Raw genomic sequence first — 22,171 nt, 5'->3', positions numbered from 1 at the left:
CTGAACCCAGCCATGTGGAAGAGCATGTATGGCACAAACACACCGCGTGGTTTGGGCTGAGTGGACTTACTGTACGTTGACCTCTTGTGCACACTGACTGTGCATTGCTTGTGTAGGGTGACCAGCAGCACAGCGACTGGACTGTTAGCCCTGGCTGCCCTTGCTGTGGTGTGTGCTGAGTGAGATGACCCGGGCCAATGAGCGGAGCTCTGCATGTGGCGCTCCACATGCCCCCTCTACTCTACTCTACTCTACTCTACTCTACTCTACTCTACTCACACACCAGCTCCACATGCCCCCTCTACTCTACTCTACTCTACTCTACTCTACTCTACTCTACTCACACACCAGCTCCACATGCCCCCTCTACTCTACTCTACTCACACACCAGCTCCACATGCCCCCTCTACTCTACTCTACTCTACTCTACTCTACTCTACTCACACATCAACCGGCTCTCCAACTCCTCAGCAATGCACACTGCCCTCCATCTCTCCCTCATCTCTCTCTCCATATCTCCATCATCTCTATCTCTCTCTCCATATCTCCATCATCTCTATCTCTCTCTCTATCTCTCTCTCTCCATATCTCCATCTCTCTCTATCTCTCCCTCATCTCTCTCTATCCCTCTCTCCATCTCTGCATCCTCTCTCTCTATCTCTCTCTCATCATCATCTCTCACATCACTCTCTCCCAATCACTGTTACTCTCTCTCTCTGTCTCTTTCTCTCTGTCTCTCAATCTCTCTCCATCCTATATCCCTCCATCTTGTCATTTCTCTCTCTCTCTCCATCTCGATATTCATTCTCCATCGCTCCTCTTATTTCTCTCTCCCTCCACTTCTCCATCTCTGTGACTCTCTCCATCCCTTCAAGCTGCAGGGATGCGGTTCACGTCGGGTTCAGAGTGTGTGTGTGTGTGTGTGTGTGTCTGTGTGTGTGTGTGTGTGTGTGTGTGTGTGTGTGTGTGTGTCTGCGCTGCACTCTGTTTTAATTACATCAATAGGGAGCGAGGCCCCTCTCAGCACCCTCCACTACCTGGGCTCCCGATCGATACCTAGGATCTCAATGAGGAACGTTTCTCTCTCTCTCTCTCTCTTTCTCCCCCTCCTTTCTCTCTTTTCACTTCTCTCTCTTGACCCATTCTATCTGCCCCAATCTCGCACTCCTCTTCTCTCTCCAACTATCTCTCTCTATCTCTAACCTTTCCCTGTCTTGCCATCTCTCCTTCTCCATCTATTCCATCTGTTCCAATCTCACACTCCTCTCTTACACTCTTTCTTCTACCCTCTCTCTCCCTTTCCTCCTCCTTTCTCCCTCTCTTTTTTCCACAGTGTCCAAGTCCAGCCCCAGAGAGCAACAGAGTGTCCAAGTCCAGACACAGAGAGCAACAGAGGCTGGTTTTGTGAGGTGATGTGGAGAGGGGTGAGGTAGAGGAAATCATCCCTCCTCTTCTCAAATCTGAAGGCATGTGGGTATTCCCCGAGACGTTATAAGGGACTTGTTGTTTGATGTTTCACACCACCCAAAGCGGATTAGCACTTTCCTCTGCCTCACCTGACTCTGCTCACGACACCAGACACACAGACAGACAGACTCATACAACACTAGGCAGACGTGCCGGTGCAAAAAGCTGCACAGATGCATGGCCTTTGATTAAATCTTAATCCAATTGGCGCACTAACTAAACTAAACAGTTTTATTTATCTTAACGATCTGGGCGAGGAGACAAGCGCTGCATGTGCTCGGAGATGAACACAATGCATCACAGAGGTCTATACATGGAGGAGCACAGAGGCAGATTCATTCATTTACTGCTTACGGCCTGCTATGCCAAGGTAGTGAAATTCCATCTTGGCCGTGGGTCAGAGAACATCAAAGAAGGGACGGCATTCACGGCAAAGTAATAAGAAAACATCACATGGGTTTCACATGGTTATCATGTTTGAACAGGAGGCTATCTGAAGTATAGTTTGTACACATACATAGTTGTGCATTTCATTTCCTGCTTTATATTTGGTTATGATCAGATAACATCCGGAGAACAACCTGTAACTCGTGATCTTTCTTGTGGGAAACACAGGCTTGGAAACATAAAAGCATGTGTGCCACTGACTTAGGCTATGTGGACCTGGCTAGACACCACTGCTAATATCTGAAGTGAATCAACACAAGACTATACACATAAAACATGAACATTATGAGAATTCAGCCTTCAGTCTGAACTTCACGTGACATTTCAGGGAAAAAGAGGTAAAAGCCGAGTAGAGTAGAGTAGATTAGAGTAGAGTAGAGTAGAGTAGAATAGAGATGAGTAGAGTAGAATAGAGTAGAGTAGAGTAGAGTAGAGTAGAGTAGAGTAGAGTAGATTAGATTAGAGTAAAGTAGAGTAGAGTAGAGTAGAGTAGAGTAGAGTAGAGTAGAGTAGAGTAGAGTAGAGTAGAGTAGAGAGTAGAGAGAGGTGGCAAAGTGAGGATAGAAGGACATACACACAAGACGGGTCGGACACAGGCAACGGTCAGAGGCTCACCCCAGGACGATGAGTTCCCCGTACTTGACGGGCTCCTTGTCCCCGGGGAAGAGGCTGTCGTGGGGCTGGGAGCCGGAGCCCAGCGGGGGCGAGGCCTGGCTCTTGTTGCAGGACGGCCGCAACTCCAGAGACGGAGGGGGACACAGGGCCTCGGAGCTCCCCTCCAAAACCATCCCCACTGCACTCACTGGGGACGCAGCGCTGCAGGAGAGAGAGGGGGAACAGGGGGGAGATAGATAAATAGATAGACAGAAAGACAGGCAGATAGATAGATCGATAGAGAGAGAGAGAGAGAGGGGAGAAAAGATGAAGGGGGAAAAGATTATACAGACAGACAGAGGCAAAGTGAGAGTTGAAAGGGTTAACAGAGGAATTGATAGAGAGACAGGAATTGATGGAGACAAAGACAGAAAGAACTGCAGATTCACCCCCCCCCCCCCCACACACACACACACACTCTGCAGACACCACCTGCCATTTGCATCTCCCCGCATCTAGACACACACATACACACACACACATTTGCAATGAGGAGGAAATATAAGGTGCTTCCTGTGCCAGGTTAGCATTTAAGCACATCATTAAGCTGATGCATTGGCACACTGACCTCTGTATGAAGAGAGGGAGCATTCTACCTCTGGGCTCCCTAAAACGCCCGGCTATTCAGCGCTTCATGCTCGTCAATATCGCACGCCACTGGCAAAATAGCCTAGAACAAGAGATGCTAGTTTTGCAGGGCTTTTACGCTTAACAATGGGCCTGGGAATCAATTGGCAATCTGTCACTGTAAGATCTTTAACGAATCCCTGGGGGATGCAACCAATCTCTGAACATCGCGTCTGCTGCCGGAGACGAGTGTGGTCATTGATAATGGTTTGCTTTCTTCCTCCGTTTATGGTGGTAGCATTTCAAGGTATTCGATCTGGGCTATTAGGAAGAACCGCGTGCTATAGACCTAAAATATGACACAGTAGTCAATGATTATGGGAGGATTTGCTTTTCGCCTCTGAGAATCACTAATCTGATTTGACTCTGGCAGCTTTGACATTCTGTGCAAATCTAATTTGATCGCCCTCTCTGGTAAACAAAAGCATAAACACGAGCAGAACAAAATAGATTGGGCATTTTCCGAGCCTCAAGTGCCACGTGCCGAAATGAATCGGCCTGTCAACCCCCTTAAATGATCTTTCTGAGCCAAGATGAATGGCAGTCGTGGAGCATATTGACCATACTGACAGTGCTCCATCTTTGTGCCCTTGTGATGCTTGCATTCAACACAACCTGCCTGAACCTCAGGCCCAGAACAGGCAGATACTCTCCACATTAAAGATGAAAAGATGCCACAGCTCTACCTGTGGACGACTCATTTCAGTTCCATTATGACTTTCATTGATTGGCTTACATGGACCAGGAGAGAGTAGGAGGGAGAGAATGGATGGAAGAAGAGAGGAGAGATTGTTAGAGTAGGGTGGGGAGAGAGAGGGAGAGAGAGAGAGAGAGTTCTAATGTTCTATTATTGTTAATATTCTCCATAGTCCATGTCAATTGTTGTTATTATTACTACTAATTGCTAATTGTTTTCTTCTCTTGATGTAATTACGGCTTTGGCAGCATTGTAAAACTTACAGTCATGCCAATAAAGCTCTTTGAATTGAAAACATTTAATTGAAAAACAATTGAGAGAGAGTGAAGGGAGGAGACAGAAACAGACAAAGCAAGCAATGTAGGTGACGCAGGCGGGATGGAGGGAGGAAGGGAGGGATAGGGGCAACTAGAGGTGAGAAGGATATGAGAAGGAACGGGGGAGAGGAGAGGGCAACGAGGGGAGAGCAGCAGAGGAGAGGAGAGGAGAAAGTGACGAGCCGTCCTGACCATAGTGCTCTGGGCATCTGTGGAGTGAAGGATGGAATGAAAGAGTGAAAGGAGGAGAGATTGAAACAGAGGCTTGGAGCACAGACTGCTACGTTCCTGTGTGTCTGTGTGTGCAATACATGTGCGCGTGTGTGTGTGTGTGTGCGCATGGTGTGTGTGTGTGTATTCATGGCGCGTGTGTGTCTGTTCACGTGCACGTACGTGTGCACGGTCTCGTAGAGGTTTGGCAGGGTGATGGATTGCCTGTTCTGTGGCACGCACTTTCTAATCAACCCACTGCCATAAACCTGGGGAAGATGAGAGAGGGGAACGGAGGGAGGGAGAGAGAGAGCGGCTGGGTGGAGGGGAGGGGAGGAATGAAGCAGACAGAGGGAGGGAGGGGAAATGGATTGCATGAGGGTGAAGAGGAAGAGGGAGACAAAACACACTGAAAGACAAAAGGAAGACAAAGGGAAGGGATCACTGATGAAAATACACATTATGGTGACATGCCAGATCTGAGGTGCTAAAAGCTAATATGAAGATTGACTTGGTTTGTTGTGTGGCTATGGGACTAATAAGCCATAGATAGTGTAGTGCTCTGGGTATTGTTTAAATGACTGCCACTAGACAAAGTGTGCTGCGTAATTATGGACTGTTGACTCCTATACTACAGATAGACCAAGGCTCCAATGTGAATTAGGCTGGTTTTGTTTTGCCTCTGAGAAACTATTATCACGCTCATCTGGAAAACTTTCTTCTCTTCTCCTCCCTGACTCTCAAAATGTCTCTTTATACCTCTCTTTTACTCCCACCATCCTCTCTCCTCCCACTGCAGAGTGTGTGTGTGTGTGTGTGTGTGTGTGTGTGTGTGTGTGTGCATGCGTGAGTGTGTAAGAGAGAGCGTCGATGAGAAGAGAGAAAGAGAGAAGAGTGGAGTGGAGAGATGAATACGAAGATAATAAACAGAGAGGGGGAGAGACAGATAGAGAGAGGGGGAGAGATAGATAGAAAGAGAGACGGGGGGGAGTACTCTTCACTTCATCTGTCTCCATCAAGTAGTAACAAATGAACAGAAGGCTAAAAATACATCCAAGGAAATGATCCGTGGAATAAATCATGAGGCCTCGTCTGTGGCGTTTGCACTGAAGCTCTCCCCTCCTATTCGGCCCCTCTGAATATTTAACAGCTTCAAGATGTCTGCAGCCACCTGCTACACCAAAGAACCCGGAACACGAGGCTTTGATAACTTAAAGAACCCAGAACACTAGGCATTGCTATCTTAAAGAACCTGGAACACTAGGCATTGCTAACTTAAAGAACCGTGAACACTAGGCATTTATAACTCAAAGAACCCAGAACACTAGGCATTGCTAACTTAAAGCACTTCAGTTGTGTGCTAGCACAGTGAGTCTACTGGTTGCAGCAACAGAAACACACTATTACTATTGAAGGTCATAGTACTGTTATTGCCTCAGTGTGTGGTGCTGACAGCTAGAAGCAAGACATAGATGGTGGTTAAATTACTGTCTGTGCTTCAGTGGTAGCAGTATATGAACGGAAGCGTAGAGAAAGCTGTGGTTATACCACAAGCAGTAATGCGTATCATCCTTTTGTCTGTGTGTGTGTGTAACTTCAAAAGTGCCGATGTACTGAAATGATTTTTAAACAAGGCAGACTACAATGTTCTTCCAGATGCAGTTCAGAATGCCGATACTGGAATTTATAATAACAATAATAATAATAAGCTTTATAGCACCTTTCATACACAGAATGCAGCTCAAAGTGCTTTACATTTGGAACATGTAACACAATAATAAAGAAGAGTCATTTGCCTTTGTTGCTGTGGCCGTTTATGATCCAATCAGCAACATTGGTTTCTCGTTGGTTAATATTGCGTGACAGGGGTGGAGGTCTACTGTCGCCTGATTGCTCGTGTTTTGGTCGGTGGAGCAGCCGTCCATGGTTAGTGTAGCTAGTGTGAGCTGCAGTGCATTCAATGAGATCTAACAGAGGAACCCAAAGCAGAGGTCAATACATGACACAGGAGGGCAACAGCTGCAGAGCTATGCAGCACAGAATTGGGTTCTCCACTCTCATAATAAGGCACATGAGCACAGAGAACATTTGGAGTTCAACAACAGCACAACCAACACGCTGTACCTTGTTAATTAACTCATAATTAAGTCTGTGGCTATTTTAAAATGTTATATTAAAGGCTAACTCATTTTAAAACTTTGCACTTTGTCCTTACAGACACATACAGAGCTGGAGCCCTGCGTATTATAATATTAGTGCTGCTTGTTAGCTACAGAGCAGGTCACTTTCAACTGCTGTGATGAGGTACGTGTCCCTTTAGTTCTGCTGAGCCTGGAAGGCCCCTGTCTGGGTGAGAGAGAACAGAAACAACACTCTCTATGGCCACCACTACCACACATTGAGAGAAACAGAGAGGGAGAGAAAACAAGAGAGAGATGGAGAGAAAGAGAGTGATAGTAGAACAGGAGAACAGGCAAAAGAATGGGCAAAGAAATAGGCTTGAAGGTTATGAAAAGAAAAAATGACAAAGGATAAAGGATACAGCCAGTCCAGACTAGACGGCCAGTGGAGGGTCCAGGCAGCCTTGCATCCTCCTCTCCTCTCCTCTCTCCATCTCCATCACTGCAGCTTCAGCAGTGCACCAGCACAACCCTCCCAGCTTCCCTCCACACCAAACAGCAGGCCACTAACATTCAGTGACAGCCATCAATCTGACTAATTGGATACCCAATCCCCAACAGGCCTCTACCTAAAGCAGTCTCCAATCAGATTCTAACAATAGGTTCAATCTATTTAAATGAGTATAATGTATTGATAGAATACACACATAGATAAACATGATTAAAGATAAACATAATTAAAAAGATAATAAACATAAAGGACATGGATATGGCATGAGTTAGGCAGTGTGATACCTAGAAATTATTTCAATTGAGTTTGTTTAATAAAAGTCTGATTGGGGGAATGATGAACTGTATCCTCTGTGTGTTGACATGGAGTCAATGACTGTGATAATAGAAGTGGAATCATTAGCGGCTACTGGCCACATTTTGAGAGACAAGCTGATGAGATGCTAGGTACAATAGACATGTCACTGACTTGACACATGACAGTGGCCTCTAACCACCACTGTCACTTGTAGACCTCTTTAGATTGTTTGCATTCGCATGTGCAGTGGAGCCTAATTGGCGACCTGTTGAGCCATCCCATATGAAAGGCAAATATTTTCCTCTTCCTGCTCCTTGTTTCATGTTTGAACTACAAAATGATATGCAAACATCTCGGCAGAACTGGTCCCTGCTGGGAATTGCTCAGGAGTCATCTGAGGTAGTGGGTTTATAGCTTAGTCAGAGGCTCTTGCTCGAGTGACTCGAGAATAGCGAGAAAAAAAGGGCTTTATCTGTGTTTCTGTTTTGCGAGGCATCGTCTCTTTCTCGATGCCTCCTCCCGTTCTCATCTCTGTGGGTGCGTGGGAAACAGCGGACGCACCGTGCACATGCCTGTGGAGTTCAAAAACTCACTATCGCAGAAAGCTGGACTTGGTCATCATAGCTGTGGTCACAGCTGATGCAATCTAGACCGGTCCTCCTCTTAAGATCTTGTTTTGAAGCACTTTCAAACGGCAAAGACTGACCTGTTGACTGTTATCTCCACTTAAAAGGCCTTGCACTGAGCCGTGCATCTGATAAGCGCTCCCTGAGCTCTCTGTCCAGAGAGGTAACTGGTGAGGGGAAACGTGTCATTTTTTGAAAGCTCTAGTAGTAGAGTAGTAGTAACACAGAGAAAGTGCGCATGAAACTTGCTTTTGTGTGCCTGTGTTGAGTGCCTGGTGAGCTAACAGTGACTCAACTGTAATCCCTGTAGTCACCCTGTTTCTACCAGCTGTCAGGAAAGCGCGGGTGTGCTTTCGTAACATCACAGATTCAGACCAGAAATATGCTGACGCCAGTTGTTGAGCGGGCTTCAAAAGAGCGATCATTTCCTGGCACAATGAATGGAGGCTGATGGTAGACCATATGTTAGTCCATACATTTTATGTTGAACTGCTCCTATGAAGCATGACAACACGGAAATCATACAGCCAACCATAGGAAACCTATACATTCATCTGAGGTATGCTTACAAGCCTCAGATGAGTGGTATGGGTGAGTGGGCCACCTGAGGGACAAGTAGCCTATGGCTTATATTGCATTGTCTCTATTATAATGAATACACAGACCAGTCTGGCTCTCTCTTATGAACAGAAGCACAGTTGGGCCTTGCTCTCACCCCACTCATCTAACTCTGAGGGACAGAACACCACACTTCACTCACACTTACTCAGGTCATGGTGTGTGCGCGCACGCGTGTGTGTGTGTGCCCAGGCTTGGGTGAGTAAGCATCAGTCATTTGCTATTGCTGTATAAGGACAGGGCCTCTGGGCCACAGGGCCAATTGTGGCCTATAGAGTGTCCTTCTACCGGTGTTTTCTTACCTGTGGCCTGCACATTGCACTTATATTCTCCTGGATAAAACGGGGTAAAAGGAGGGAATGAAACTGCAGCAGATACAGAAACAGAAAAGCAGCTGCCTCACGAGGGGGTTGGCTAAAGCTATTAAATACGCAGCAGGCTAGCAGCAAGGCACTTACACATGCAGCCAGATGCACAGCATGGGATGGAAGACCACAATCAAATTATGAATTAGCAACTATACTAGATTTGATCATGTAGGCAATGTACGGCTCTTTTAATATGACAGGCTATAAGGAACAATAAGCAAATGTGTCGCACTACTTAGTGTTAATAAATTGCAGGGAGAATCATTTCTAAGCTGATGTCAAGTGAGATCAACCATCACGCTGCGCTTAAGTCGTGATGGTCATAATAAAATATAACTATAGTTGACCTTACAGAACGAGTTTTTCGAAAAAGATATTGTAGTAGCCTAAGACCAATGTCCATTTCAAGAACTTCCAAATATGTGAGAGTTCTGATGGCCATTTTGCTGTTTCGCTCAGTGATCCCAACCATACATGAGAGAATTTGGATCTCGCTTCCAAACGTCTTTCCCACATGACATCTCTCCATAATCCAGACAACGAAGATGCGTAAAATTATACGTGAAGGTTTGAATGAAGTAGCCGTGATCAAACTTAACACACTTTCACGATTTTCACAGTTTATTTACACGATTTATACACATCATGGCTGTTTCAGCGCCTGGTACTCTCAGCGAAACAGATTGCAGCGAATTGCGTCTCCTTCAGTCACAGCAGAGATGGAGGATTACGAGCACTAACGGGACGCAGTCGATGGAGGTATCGGCCTTCTGGTGGATCGTAAACTCATTACAAATATATTGCTTTTCAGTGGGTGCAAAATGCACACCGCAAGGTAAATGTTCGTAAAATGTTGAATGCCATACGGTCATTTAAATAGCGTAGTGCATAGGCTACCGTATAGCAAAAGGGATGCTTTTAACACTACAAACATGGATTATATGATTAAAGAGGGATGACATTGCCTGAAATGCGTAAACGACACTGCGGTAATAACTCAAAATATAGGCAACGCGCTTTAAAATGACAACGAAATAAGGATATCAACAGTATCGACTATACAGCACAGCCGCCTTAAAGGCAGCACACAAGGGATTCCGCTGTACAGACAGATGATAAATAGCAGACTACAAGTCGATGAAAGACACCACATAACCAAACAACACGTTGGCTTCTGGTAAACACTGCGTTTTCAACGCAACACAAAACGGTGAGGATTTCCAAACACTCCCCGCAGCTATCCTCGAGCCAGAGCGCACAGGCAGGCACTGCACTTGAACAGGTAGCCAAGATAAAGATAAATACCCGCTGATGTTTGCGATGGAGGACCCTTTGACGTAGATTCCCTTGTACTGTCAATCCCCGTGCGGCCTCAGACCTGGGCGTTGTGCGGTAGAACCATAACCCACGAAGATAAGTTTTATGGCACGGTCACTACACCCAGCGGGTCGCATCGCCTCTCCGTTGTCATCGGCTGCACGGATGTGCGATGGTAAACTACTCCTCTAGGAGACTAATCGTGGTCCAGACAGCCCGTTGTCACGCCCATCTCTCTCGCATTCGGAGTGAAAAAATGCATAAAAAGATCAGATGTGTTTTTTTCAACCCTCGCCCACATAATGCGTCTCCGCGGTTGGTCAGGATTCCACGATTCTTGCGTAAACCCGCCCTCGTGCACGGCACCGTATTCAAGATGCGCAACGTTTTCCTGCGTTTTGAAATCAACAGCTAGGTATTTGGGGGAGTGTTCACAGCACGGTGTAAACGCTCATTTTTGCTAAACATTCTTTCTGTCTCCTTCCTAGTATTAAACAACAGAGCGAGGTGAAGTAGTGACATGTGGAGGCATAATTCCAGCTCAAACCTTACCATAAACAATACTTATTTTAAACACACGGTGCTTCTGACCATTTATGAAAGGCCTACTTATTGATATTTTGTCCTGTTTAATCATAGCCTACTGACACGAATACACGTGACAAGACATTTAATCCAGAATCTTATTTACCCAGGAGGTTTAGTTATTACATAACATTGGGCCAACCACCTACCTCGGTTGTTTTGAGACATTTCTTTTAAATAGGCCTACCTATATTGACTTTGCCTACATTTGAACGTAAAGCACATCCTACAATTAAGCTAACATAATGGAACCTGTTAGCCTAAGTTTACACTGCCAAGGTTCGTTTTCTTCTGTATCAATTAAAAAATAAAAAATAAAAACCTTGCAGTGTAACAGGGATAAGATTCAAAGACAAAAATGAGAGAAAAAATAGACTCATGCGACTTTATGTATTTCTGCGCAGATCTGGATGGACGGGATCCATGCTGGACTTTTGCATAGGCTAATGCAAGCTATTCTGTTAATTTCAACAAGCTTCAGCCAAGATGTGCGCAGCACTGCATGCAATCGAATGAGCCTTATTTGTAGCCTTTGACGTAAATAAAAATAGACGCCATGTGCTGACGTCATTTTATGGCGCCAAAATGCCAGCTACGGTTTATGTAGCCACAGAGGTTGTGCGTTTCTTTTTACACCTTTCATGTTGATTTTTTGTTTTACAAGTTGTTTCAGTTTACTTTATATTTCGCGTAATCATTTATTTGCATAGTTTATTTTTAAAGCCCACTCTTCACCTTGTCCCCCCCGCCATGCCAGAGGATGAGTATTTGACGCCAAGTTTGATGTCAAACCAAATACACAGTGATGTTGGGTTTGTGCCTCCAGACGGACTCTGCTGGGTGTCGGTCCTGTCTTGTTTGCTGCTGGCATGCTCGTATGTCGGAAGTTTGTATGTGTGGAGAAGCGACCTGCCAAGGTGAAATTGTTGTACATTTACTCTTAAATGCAACCCGCTAATGGGTTACATTGACGTTGAAACCTGTCAGCGGCAGCGTTAGCTGCTAATACCATTTGCACATCAACGCTTTATCTAGCTGGTCAAAGTAACATTAGTATTATATTGACATATTTTAGATTCTACGAGTTCTTTGTGAATCGTTTGGTCGACGTCTTGCAATGTTGTGCCTATTATGGTCTCCTTGCTTTGTTATCATTGAGCAAATTGATCTGCGATACGTTTGCAACGTAACTAACGTTAATGAATGAACTAATCTAATAATAATAATAATAATGAAATAATAATGCATTTTATGTATGGGCGCCTTTCTGAACACTCAAGGTCACCTTACAAAATCAACAATAACACATTCAATCCAAATCTAGCAAATTGATTAGACTTAGCTAAAAAGCCTAGCTTTTTGTAGGTCGAGGAATTTTAAGCTGGTAAAGGTCTGTGCTTCGTGAAATCAGTAACCATTTGAACTCTGACATTTTTTTTTTGTTGAAATAAGTTCAGTTCATCAGTACATAGCCAGGTTACTGTAGGATGTTGTCGCACATAATGACTATAACTTAATAGTGTCGTTATAATTTAGGCACGTACGTACGTGTTGGGCTGCTATGACCGTTTCCTGATTTGACTTTTGGGCGATCGTGTATTCGTGTTTGGCTTCATTTCAGGGACCACCCGGCGGTCATCAAAAGACGCTTTACCAGTGTTCTCATTGTGTCAACCCTTTCCCCTGTGTTCGTGTGGACATGGAAAGAGCTCACGGGCGTGAGGGTAAGACGACCATGTTGTAGCTGCTCTTGGTAGTTTATCAATAAACAGAAAGACTCATAATACAGTTCTGTACTTTTACTATGCTTTTTTTTTCTATGTATTATTATTATTATTATTATTATTATTATTATTATTATTATTATTATTATTAGCTGTAAATGTCGATCCACTCCACTACAGACAGACAGATCTTTCTGTTGCTTTCATAGCCAGAAAGAGAACATTGATGTGATGTGAATACAATATGGTAGCCTAGCCTGATATTTCACTGGTGGCAGCAATTTGTTCAAGACCTCCAAACAAGTCTGAAAGTGGTAATTTTTCGTCCTCAGCCGGGGCCGTCTCTGTTGGCGCTGATGGGCATTCGCCTGGAGGGCTTGGTGCCAGCCATAATACTGCCCCTCTTGCTCACCATGGTGAGAGTCATTGCTTTCATATACTGAGGGGTGCTTTAGCCACTCCAGGGATGAACGAGCTAAACCTCAAATTAGAAGAAGATTAGAAGAGCCGCAGACTTTCTGTAAAGTCCTTCCAGTTAGGGCCCTTTAGATATGAAGTCTAAAAGTGAGTTGATGTGATTGTGAATTTGAGGGTATAGTGCCATAGGAGCCTTTTAAACAGTTGAAGTACAGTACTTTAATTCGAGGTGTAGAGATGACTTTGGTCCTCATCCCCACCCAGGTGCTTTTTCTGGGGCCTCTAATCCAGCTGGCCATGGATTGTCCCTGGGGCTTTATTGATGGCATTCGAGTGATTGTAGGTGAGGCCGCTGTATGTTGTGCATGTGGGTACAAAACTGTGTTGGTTGGTGTGAAGTAGATGCCCAATGTACTGATCATGTACATATAGAGTGTGTACTAATAAAGCAGTTATTTTTACAACAGATGAAACGTTTGTTTCTCTTTCTCTGCACTCACTTATACAATGACTTTTTCTCCCTGCTTCCATTCCGCTTTTCATTTCTTTACACCCTACTTCACACCCCTGCTGCTCCATATTCTCTCTCTCTCTCTCTCACTGTCTGTGCTTGTTCCCTGTGTTTCTCTTCTTCTCCTCTTAGACCCTCGTTTCTGGTCGCTGTGTTTGAGTGACATGCGCTGGCTGCGTAACCAGGTGGTGGCGCCTCTGACTGAGGAGCTGGTGTTCCGCGCCTGCATGCTGCCCATGCTGGTGCCCTGTGCTGGCCCTAGCACTGCCATTCTCACCTGCCCACTCTTCTTTGGTGTAGGTGAGTGATTCTGTGTGTGTGTGTGTGTGTGTGTGTGTGTGTGTGTCTCTGCACCTAGTTGATTGTTTGTGAGATAGTTGATAATTTTTGTGTGTGTAGTGTGTAGTATGTGAGGTTACTGAGTCGTTTATAAATGAGTATTTTGTAGGTGTGTGTGTGAGTTAGACTCATTGAGGTACTAAAGAACTGGAGAGTGTGAGGAGGTACCACCCCCATTCCTTGCAATAACCAGTGGTAGACTTCTGTAAACTGAAGCCAGCCCGAATTTACCCTGCCCACACAATTATTAATTATAATTAACATTTTTTTATTCAGGAAATTGGGTCTGAATGCGAGGTGTTCAGGCCAGTCAAATTGTTTGATGTGAGGATGGACAAATGAGCAACAGTGCCTAGTCATTCACATCACCTGAGCGCACACGAGTTGATTTTGTTTAACAGAAAAAGAGACGCTTGAGAAGCTAGATGTTTAGAATTCGCTATTGCAGCTGTTGTACAAGATATTGATGTCCCAGAATAGAAAATAGAAAGGCAACTAAGGCGTTTGTCAAGAAGAATGCTGTTTTTGGCTGTTCTCTCTATGGGACTCACATATTTCAGGCCTCCGTGAAGCTGGCCTCCCATGTCATCCAAAAATTAATTCATAATTTTTTTAATGACATGGGGGCCAGCTTCACGGAGTTAGGTCTATCTAATTGTGTGCAGTGGCATTTTTGCCCCTGTATCGTTTAAAACATGCCCCATAATCAAATCCAAATGGACTCATACCAGTCTAATATTCTGAATATAATTCAAGAGGGGGACAAGACCTAAGATTTTTGCTCTTTTTTTATATTAATATAAATTGTGATGCAAAAATAAAACTGAATCTGAATTGGTCTAGCTACACCAGGCTGAGACTTCTGCCCACATTACCACAAACAAGCCAGTTAAGTGCCACATTACTGATGGCAGAAAATCATGTCCTCTATGTGTATTGACTGATTCTCCCAGCAGGAAATGCTCAGCTCTACACCAGTCCCCATGGATAACATAATTTGTGGCCATCAATAATGAGGTGTCTAATTGGCTTGCTTGTGAAAATGTGGGCAGAAGTGAGCACATGTCGGATGCCATTTTTAAACTGTGATGTTAACTGGCCGAAGCTAACCCTCCAAATCCTGACCTCCTGGATTAGACCCTCTCCTTGATAAGTGTGTGCGTGTAGTGCACCCCACTATCCCTCATTGCCTTCTCTTCCTCCTTATTCTCTCTTGGTTGATGAACGTGCAAGGACAGGACATCCTAACATACCACATTTATGTGTGTTTATACCACTCACCAGCCTCCCCTCTTAGTCATTGCTTGTGCACACGCTGCATGCTTCTTCTCTCTGTGTGTGTGTGTGTGTGTGTGTGTGTGTGTGTGTGTGTGTGTGTGTGTGTGTGTGTGTGTGTGTGCGTGTGCGTGTGCGTGTGCGTGTGCGTGTGCGTGTGCGTGTGCGTGTGCGTGTGCGTGTGCGTGTGCGTGTGCGTGTGCGTGTGTGTGTGCGTGTGCGTGTGCGTGTGCGCGCAACATGCCCCCTGAAGAGTTTTCATCATGCTGTGGCACTAGTGTGCTTGTGTTACTTCATGTTGCTCAATTTTGTTGTGTATATGTATATCAGGGTAGGAATTTCATGACAGCCATGGCCGTAGTTGCCCGTCGTTGCCCCTTGCGTTGGCCGTGATGCCCCTTTGAAAAGCAGAGGTCTACAGACCACTGTGGCCTTGGTGCCCCCTTCTTTCAATATTCTGGTTTGCGTCCGACTAATAGCGTATTGTATTAGCCTAAGACCTGTCAAAATAATCTTAGCAGTCACAGCGCAAATTAATTTAGTCTTTTACGCAGTGGAGAAAGTGACAGCGCATGGCAAGAAAGAAAGTGCATCCAAATTCACCCATTCTTCTCAGTTGAACTACTCGCGAAGTAGCCTACTCATCATACAGACATCGGAAGTATCACATCACATGAAAGAGCTTTTTCTCAGCTTTTAAACGATATAGCCGCTAATTGCTGTGGTGAACCGTTCGCGAGACAAGTAGGCAAAATAATATGATTAAATTGAATCATAAATTCTAGGTTCTGCGCCTGTCTCCCTACCCATTCATCTTGGTGGAATACTTCACGAACCCTTCGTTCAACACATGACAAACCATATATCAAAATAAACAGCAGACCTTACCGAACACAAAGGTGTAAAGCAGTCCCCTGTACAGTAAGCCGTTCCAGAGTAATCCGGTTTTGAATTTGCAGCAAATGTATGCCCAACTGAAGGCCAAGTGGCCTTGCCCCTAAAATGGTGAAATTCCAAGCCTGATGTATATATAAATTATTGTAATATGAGCATTATTAAAACAGAGAAAATTATTTAAACTCAAATGGAACATTGCCTCTGTATTAATGTGTGTGTGTGTGTGTGTTGTGTGTGTGTGTGTGTGTGTTGTGTGTGTGTGTGTGTGTGTAGCTCATTTCCATCATGTGATTGAGCTGCTGCGATTCCGGCAGGGCACCGTGTCTGGGATTTTCCTCTCTGCAGGTAGGCAGGCCGCACCTTCACGCTGGCACCTAGCCCTCTCACACTTGCACCTGCTAACATGTTGTTTGTTTGTTTATTTATTTATTTATTATATTGCTGAAAAATGGCATTTGGATGTTCTGTTTAAGATGGGTGTAAAAAAATGAGATGAGGGATTAGATTCCTCTTCAGTATGTGATTGATGGTAATAATTTTGTGTGCTTGTCTTGCAGTTTTTCAGTTCTCATACACAGCAGTGTTTGGAGCTTATTGCGCCTTCATTTTCCTCAGAACTGGTGAGTATGTGTGTGTAGACTTGAGAAGATATAATCGGTCTGTAACTTGGAGGAGTATGTGTGTGTAGACTTGAGAAGATATAATCGGTCTGTAACTTGAAAGAGGAAACTAGTAGGAACACTTCCCATTAGTAGTTTCTCACGACAATCTCTCCTGCTTATCTTTTCTCCTTGACCTCCAAATCTGTGTTGCTTTTCATTCTTTTTCTTTTCTCTCATTCTGCTTTCTCCTCCTTTTGTCTCCACTTGCATTCTCTAAAATTCCTTCTTTTATGTCCTTTATCTTTTTATACCTCCAACTCCATATTTTCTATTTCTCCTAACAGTTTTTTCTGTTTGTGTTCCTTTGTAATCTCTCTGCCGTTGTTTTCTACTTCTTTTTGTAATTTTTGTCTTTAACCACACTCCCCAATACACCCTTTCTCTCTCTCTCTCTCTCCCCCCCCCCCCCCCACAGGTCACCTGGTGGGTCCGGTGCTGTGCCACTCCTTCTGTAACTACATGGGTTTCCCGGCGGTGAGTGCGGCGCTGGAGCACCCTCAGCGGCTCACGGTGCTCTCCTCCTACCTGCTGGGCGTGCTGCTCTTCTTCCTGCTGCTCTTCCCCATCACGGAGCCGCTCTACTACGGCGCCCCCACACCCCCCTGCACCCTGGCCCCCTCACTCGGATCCATCTGCTCCTGAGGGTGGATTTGGGTGGGGGTGGTGGATGTCGGACATGCGGGTGGTGAGGGGAGGATTGGGTTGGGGTCTGCCCCATGCCCACACACCACTCCCGTAGTCATCTCCATGGTCCCTCAAATCACGTTCTTTTGACCGCATCTTTAGCTACAGATTGCCCTTTTCCGTTTGTTTCCAGCCGGCCAGCCTGTCCATCTGCCTCCCCCCCTCAGCCTCTGGTAGGCCAGACCTGGACAGAGGAAGCTGCATACGTTTTTTTTTTTAATTATTACTCTTTTTATTTAAATACACACAAAACAAGGCTGCCTCTGTGGCCTTTTATTCCACTTCTGTCTGTCAGTCACAGGTGTTTGTCAGCCGTTACGTGAAACCACAGGTGAACAGGAGGAGGTGTAGGAGAATATTGCATAACAACATCCAACAAACAAACCAACAAACTGTTTACTGTGAGGAGTGTTGATAAACATCACCACACTTGTGACATGCGTTTGAAAGTCAGCTAGTCTCTTGGGGAGAGAGAGAGGGAGAGGGTTTGCGGTTGGGTCTGTATTGTCAGTACCTCACGTCTGAGGGCTCTTGGGGTTTATAGTCCTTTTGATTTGTGCAGAATTCCTCAGATGGCCCCCATCTGGCCATAAAGCCCACAGAAATGAGTTGTTCATGGCACGGAGCTGCAGGCTTTCCGGAGGTCGGACAGCACACATAGGTCTGCTTTATGACTATTTTTGCATGAACGAGGAAGGATGTTGGCATTTTTGGCTCAAAATCGGGGCTGTCCAAAGCACTTATTTTTCTGTCCTTTTTTCCATCAACTCTTTAGCAGAAGTGAACTTTTTAAGTGTGGTAAAAACTATGAACTGGCTCAGGCTTCTCTCTGGACTGCTCTAGTCAATAAGCTTTATCTATAACCACACCTGCTGCTGGTGTCATGTCTCTTAATCTCATGGTCAAGTTCACTGCGTCTCTCGCCGTGTGTTTCTCGTAAGTGAAGCGCAGTCTGAGCCTGGCATTGCGACCGTCAGGGACCATACTGGGCAGTTTTATTAGAGGGGAGACATGACCGTTACGGAGCTTCTAAACCTCTCTTTGTGGTGTCTTGTTAGCCGCTTGCTCCCTACCCATTTCCCCCCCAGACATTGGTGGAATCTCGTAGCAAATTGGAAACTCTTGCTCTGTAGCTGCAGTGAATTGGTCATGAAGGGCATCTGCGGCCCATCCCTAATGTCCAGCTGTGAGGCCTCCCCAGAGCATGGGCACCATGGCAGCAGCACAACAGCAGTATTGGTCAGCAGTGTTCCCCCCAGTGGAAGGAGCCATTTATTCCTTTTGTTTTCCATGGGTGCTACTGCATGTTTGTCTTGTTTTAATACTCCTGCTCTTCGGAGAAACTAAGAGCGAGGATATACCTTAAGCCCAGGGCACAAAGGGTCAGGGATTGGGTTTCTCAGGCCGTGGCTCAGCCTCAGGAGGTGAAAAATGACCCTTGCCACTACATTGCATGCTGCTATATGTCGACACATGGATGTTCAAGGCTCACGTGTAACACACCAAAAAGGAATTTACAATACATGTATACCCACATACAGACCTACATCTTCCCACCAAAGCTTTGGCTTGGCAGGTATTGCTTCTTACTTGCTGAACTCAAACATGTGCCATTGGTTTTAGTTATTTATTATTTATGCAAGCAGGCAGGTTTGTCCCTTGAAGTTAGCTGTGTGTGTGTGTGTGTGTGTGTGTGTGTGTGTGTGTGTGTGTGTGTGTGTGTGTGTGTGTGTGTGTGTGTGTGTGTGTGTGTGTGTGTGTGTGTGTGTGTGTGTGTGTGTGTGTGTGTGTGTGTGTGTGTGTGTGTGTGTGTGTGTGTGTGTGTGTGTGTGTGTGTGTGTGTGTGTGTGTGTGTGTGTAGCTCGGCGGAGAGTTCCCCAGCTTGCTTCACAAGAAAAACAAGCTCTTCTAAGCTCAGCTCTTAACACACTGTCACCTTGAATGTAAGCCTAACGGTCTGTGTCAAAAACAGCTGTCTGTCGCAAAGATGAGAGCTCTCTGCCCTTCCTGTGGCCTCGGGTCTTGCTTTAGCCGCTCGTTGAGTAACTTGAGCTTGTGTAAGCTGTCAATGTAAGGCAATTGGGTCTATTTTGTCACACGTTCAGAGGAAACAAAAGCAAGCATGCTCAGATTGAGGTTTTAATTTAAATGTTCCACTTCCAGTGTCGCTGAAAGGAGTGGAACAAAAACGGAATCAAAACTTGACTGTATTTGATGCAGTGGATGGCCACATGGACACATAGTCTCTCACTTCCTGTTAGTTCAAACGCAAGCGACGTCAGAGCACATTTGTGGTTTTGGTGAGGCGAGAAAGGCAACCTGTGGAGTCACCCAGATAACCAGAGCAATAACTTTTACAGACAAAAAAAGGACCAAAATCAGGGATTCTAAAATGGGTGCCGTTGTGACTTGGGGTGTTTGCTGAAAGCCATTGAGAATTTTTGTTGGGATGGTGGCTGGTGCATGGCTGTTGTTTTTGTCCTCACAAACTGATTTCTTGCTAAGTATAACTTCTATTTCTAGTTATAATTCAAAGAATTTAAATCAAAAGCAAAAGCTTTGACTCCACTCAGTTCCATGTTAAACAATCAGGGAATGCATGGCAGTGTACTCACAGGAAAAACATCTTTGTCCAGTCACATTTTGATCCTCCACGGACAAAAGTGCTATTTCATAGGGCTTGACCCCAATTGGTGGTAGAGTGCATAGTGGGTCAGCGTTGAGTCACTTCATAGCTCTTATCCGACTTTTTACCCACAATTGCATGAAGGCTTTTCACCCTCCTACAAATCTCTCTCCCAGAAGGGCCACCATTACGCAACCCCTAAGCTTGCAACCTTACTGAAGCATATGGAAACCTGCAAGTTGAACAAATCCTTTGGTATATATATACACAATGATAATCCATCAATGCTGGCTAAGCATCTTTACCCTGAGAGCTTAAGACGTGTGTAAGTTGTACTAAAAGTACTGTACTTCAAATGCTTGCATCATTTGAGGTTACCATAAATAGTCAATAATATGTGACCTGGAAAGCTGAAATGTTTTCTTTTGACTTCTTATAAACACTGATGTTATTGTGACTAAGGCACACTGATCTTTATAGCAACAGGGTTAAGACATACAAGTTCACAGCAGTACAGAGACAGTTTACCTCCTGTAACTGTGGTATGTTTACACTAGATGGCGCCATAGTACCATCTCGCCGTCACTTGAATTTTTTGTATATGTGTGCCAGTCAGGACCTTCTGTTTCTGTTTTTGTTTCGGTAGAGTAACTAAGATGTTGTGATGAAATCTGTGGGTTTTGGAAATAGATTTACTCCAGGCAGTTATGATCACACAATTGGAAAAGCTAGGAGTGTGTGACCATTGCATAGACACACTGACCCCATGAGAAAAGGCCGACCTTGTCTGAAGGACCTGTCCAAAAATCAGACAAATGTGGGCGAATCATCATTGAAGCTGTGACTGGTTCAAGTTGGAAGTATGGAAGATAGATGACTGATTGTGATTAAAAATAGAACCATTGGCATTAAAAGTTACTGTCAGCTCACAACATCCACCTGACTTTTCCATCTGTTAATTAACATGGGCATCCATCTGTTAATTAACATGGGCATCCATTGTTTTTAATTAACATGGGCATCCATTGTTTTTAACATCATTTTCCCTCGACGTAGACATGAAGTAAATGTCAGAGTGTGCTGTCAGATGGAGCTTTGATACATTTTAGATGGTGTCCCATCAGCCTGGTGTTTTGATTGACCGCTTATCACTTGACTACTGCCCCTGCTCTGCACTTTTGTCCCAAACTTGAACGATGGAGATTCAGACCACGTCCCAAGGCACAGACGAGAAACTTCATGACTACCTTTTCATGACACCTTTTTTTGTTACTTGGGCTAATTTGGTCTCTGAATATTATGGGTGTTTCTGTCATTTCTTTCCACGTTGTCTTTCTTTCACTCTTGAAAAGGAACTGTTGCATTTAAGCCAAACAATTTGTGTGTGCTCGATATCAGATGCATCCAGTACCTGTTTAGACGCATCTAGAGCAATAGTGACATGTAGAATATATTTTTCTCTGACAAAAGGTAGCTATGTGCTATTTTAGTACACAAAACCACAACTGAAGAGCGGTGTGATATTTAAATTTAGGATATCATCAATACAGATGTTTATTGGCCAGGCTTGGTGTCTAATTTATGAATCTTTAGATGTTTATACTAAGGACTATATTTTATAATAAATCTATTTTGGAGGAGTGGATGTACTAAATATGTGTGCATGTTCATTGTTTATGTTTAAACTGCTGCCACATTTGAGTGCAACTTTTTTGCTTTAAGAACATACCAACGGACAGACATGTTTTATGACAATCTGTTTTTGGTGGGTGGGGGAAATAGACTTTCAAACCACAACACAGAACTCTGCAATTTGTAAATAAAGGAGCAAATTTTATTAACTACCCTGTGTCTGTTATGTCCTTAATAGTTTTGTTAGCCTGAGATACAGTAATGAATTTGAGCTGTAGGCCTAAATGCTGTTAGTCATTTCTAGCCTATATTAACGGAGGGGCACTGAAGCAACTAAGGGACCGTTCGTTATTTATAAACGGGGTCACCGGAGGAAAATAGGGGAGGGTCATGTCTTTTTATTCTTTGTTGAGGGGAGGGTCACCTAACTTTTTTTTGTCTAGGAGGGAGGGTCACCCATCTTTTGTATTAATGAAAACAGCAAAAAATCAAAGTGCCTTGTTTGATTGTTGATTTCTGTCGCCATATAACGTTCTCTTTCGT

At 44.5% G+C, this 22,171-nt stretch overlaps 2 protein-coding genes across 2 annotated transcripts in view; one reads left to right on the top strand and one right to left on the bottom strand.

The window, feature by feature from the left end:
- peli3 (pellino E3 ubiquitin protein ligase family member 3) overlaps window positions 1–10,643 on the bottom strand; it is a 22,791-nt gene extending 12,148 nt beyond the window's left edge. The window contains exons 1-2 of the mRNA XM_076289444.1: window positions 10,265–10,643; window positions 2,530–2,730 (exon numbers count right to left, since the gene is read on the bottom strand). Coding sequence (XP_076145559.1) covers window positions 2,530–2,702 — 173 coding nt within the window. The 5' untranslated portion in view covers window positions 2,703–2,730; window positions 10,265–10,643. The remainder of the gene's footprint in view (window positions 1–2,529; window positions 2,731–10,264) is intronic.
- An 811-nt stretch (window positions 10,644–11,454) lies between these two features.
- Window positions 11,455–19,127, top strand: rce1a (Ras converting CAAX endopeptidase 1a). Its single transcript, XM_076289442.1, has 8 exons — window positions 11,455–11,778; window positions 12,483–12,585; window positions 12,918–13,001; window positions 13,267–13,345; window positions 13,646–13,813; window positions 16,298–16,369; window positions 16,582–16,644; window positions 17,102–19,127. Exons 1-8 carry the CDS (start codon window positions 11,612–11,614, stop codon window positions 17,326–17,328), a joined length of 963 nt encoding a protein of 320 aa, XP_076145557.1. The 5' UTR covers window positions 11,455–11,611; the 3' UTR covers window positions 17,329–19,127.
- Window positions 19,128–22,171: the final 3,044 nt, after the last annotated feature.

Source organism: Alosa pseudoharengus, unplaced genomic scaffold (genome assembly GCF_046254945.1).
Source record: "Alosa pseudoharengus isolate Yale_2024_CS ecotype anadromous, Long Island Sound unplaced genomic scaffold, YU_APseudo_1.1 YU_APseudo_1.1_scf_17, whole genome shotgun sequence".
Taxonomy (NCBI): Eukaryota; Metazoa; Chordata; class Actinopteri; order Clupeiformes; family Clupeidae; genus Alosa; species Alosa pseudoharengus.
This window is presented reverse-complemented; position numbering and strand designations above follow the sequence as displayed.

Excerpts from the sequence above, each read along its gene's own strand:
- rce1a (XM_076289442.1), top strand. The coding sequence starts at position 11,612 with ATGCCAGAGGATGAGTATTTGACGCCAAGTTTGATGTCAAACCAAATA. Across the intron at positions 11,779-12,482 it reads TGGAGAAGCGACCTGCCAAG|GGACCACCCGGCGGTCATCA; the intron begins GTGAAATTGTTG and ends GCTTCATTTCAG. Across the intron at positions 13,002-13,266 it reads TGCCCCTCTTGCTCACCATG|GTGCTTTTTCTGGGGCCTCT; the intron begins GTGAGAGTCATT and ends ATCCCCACCCAG.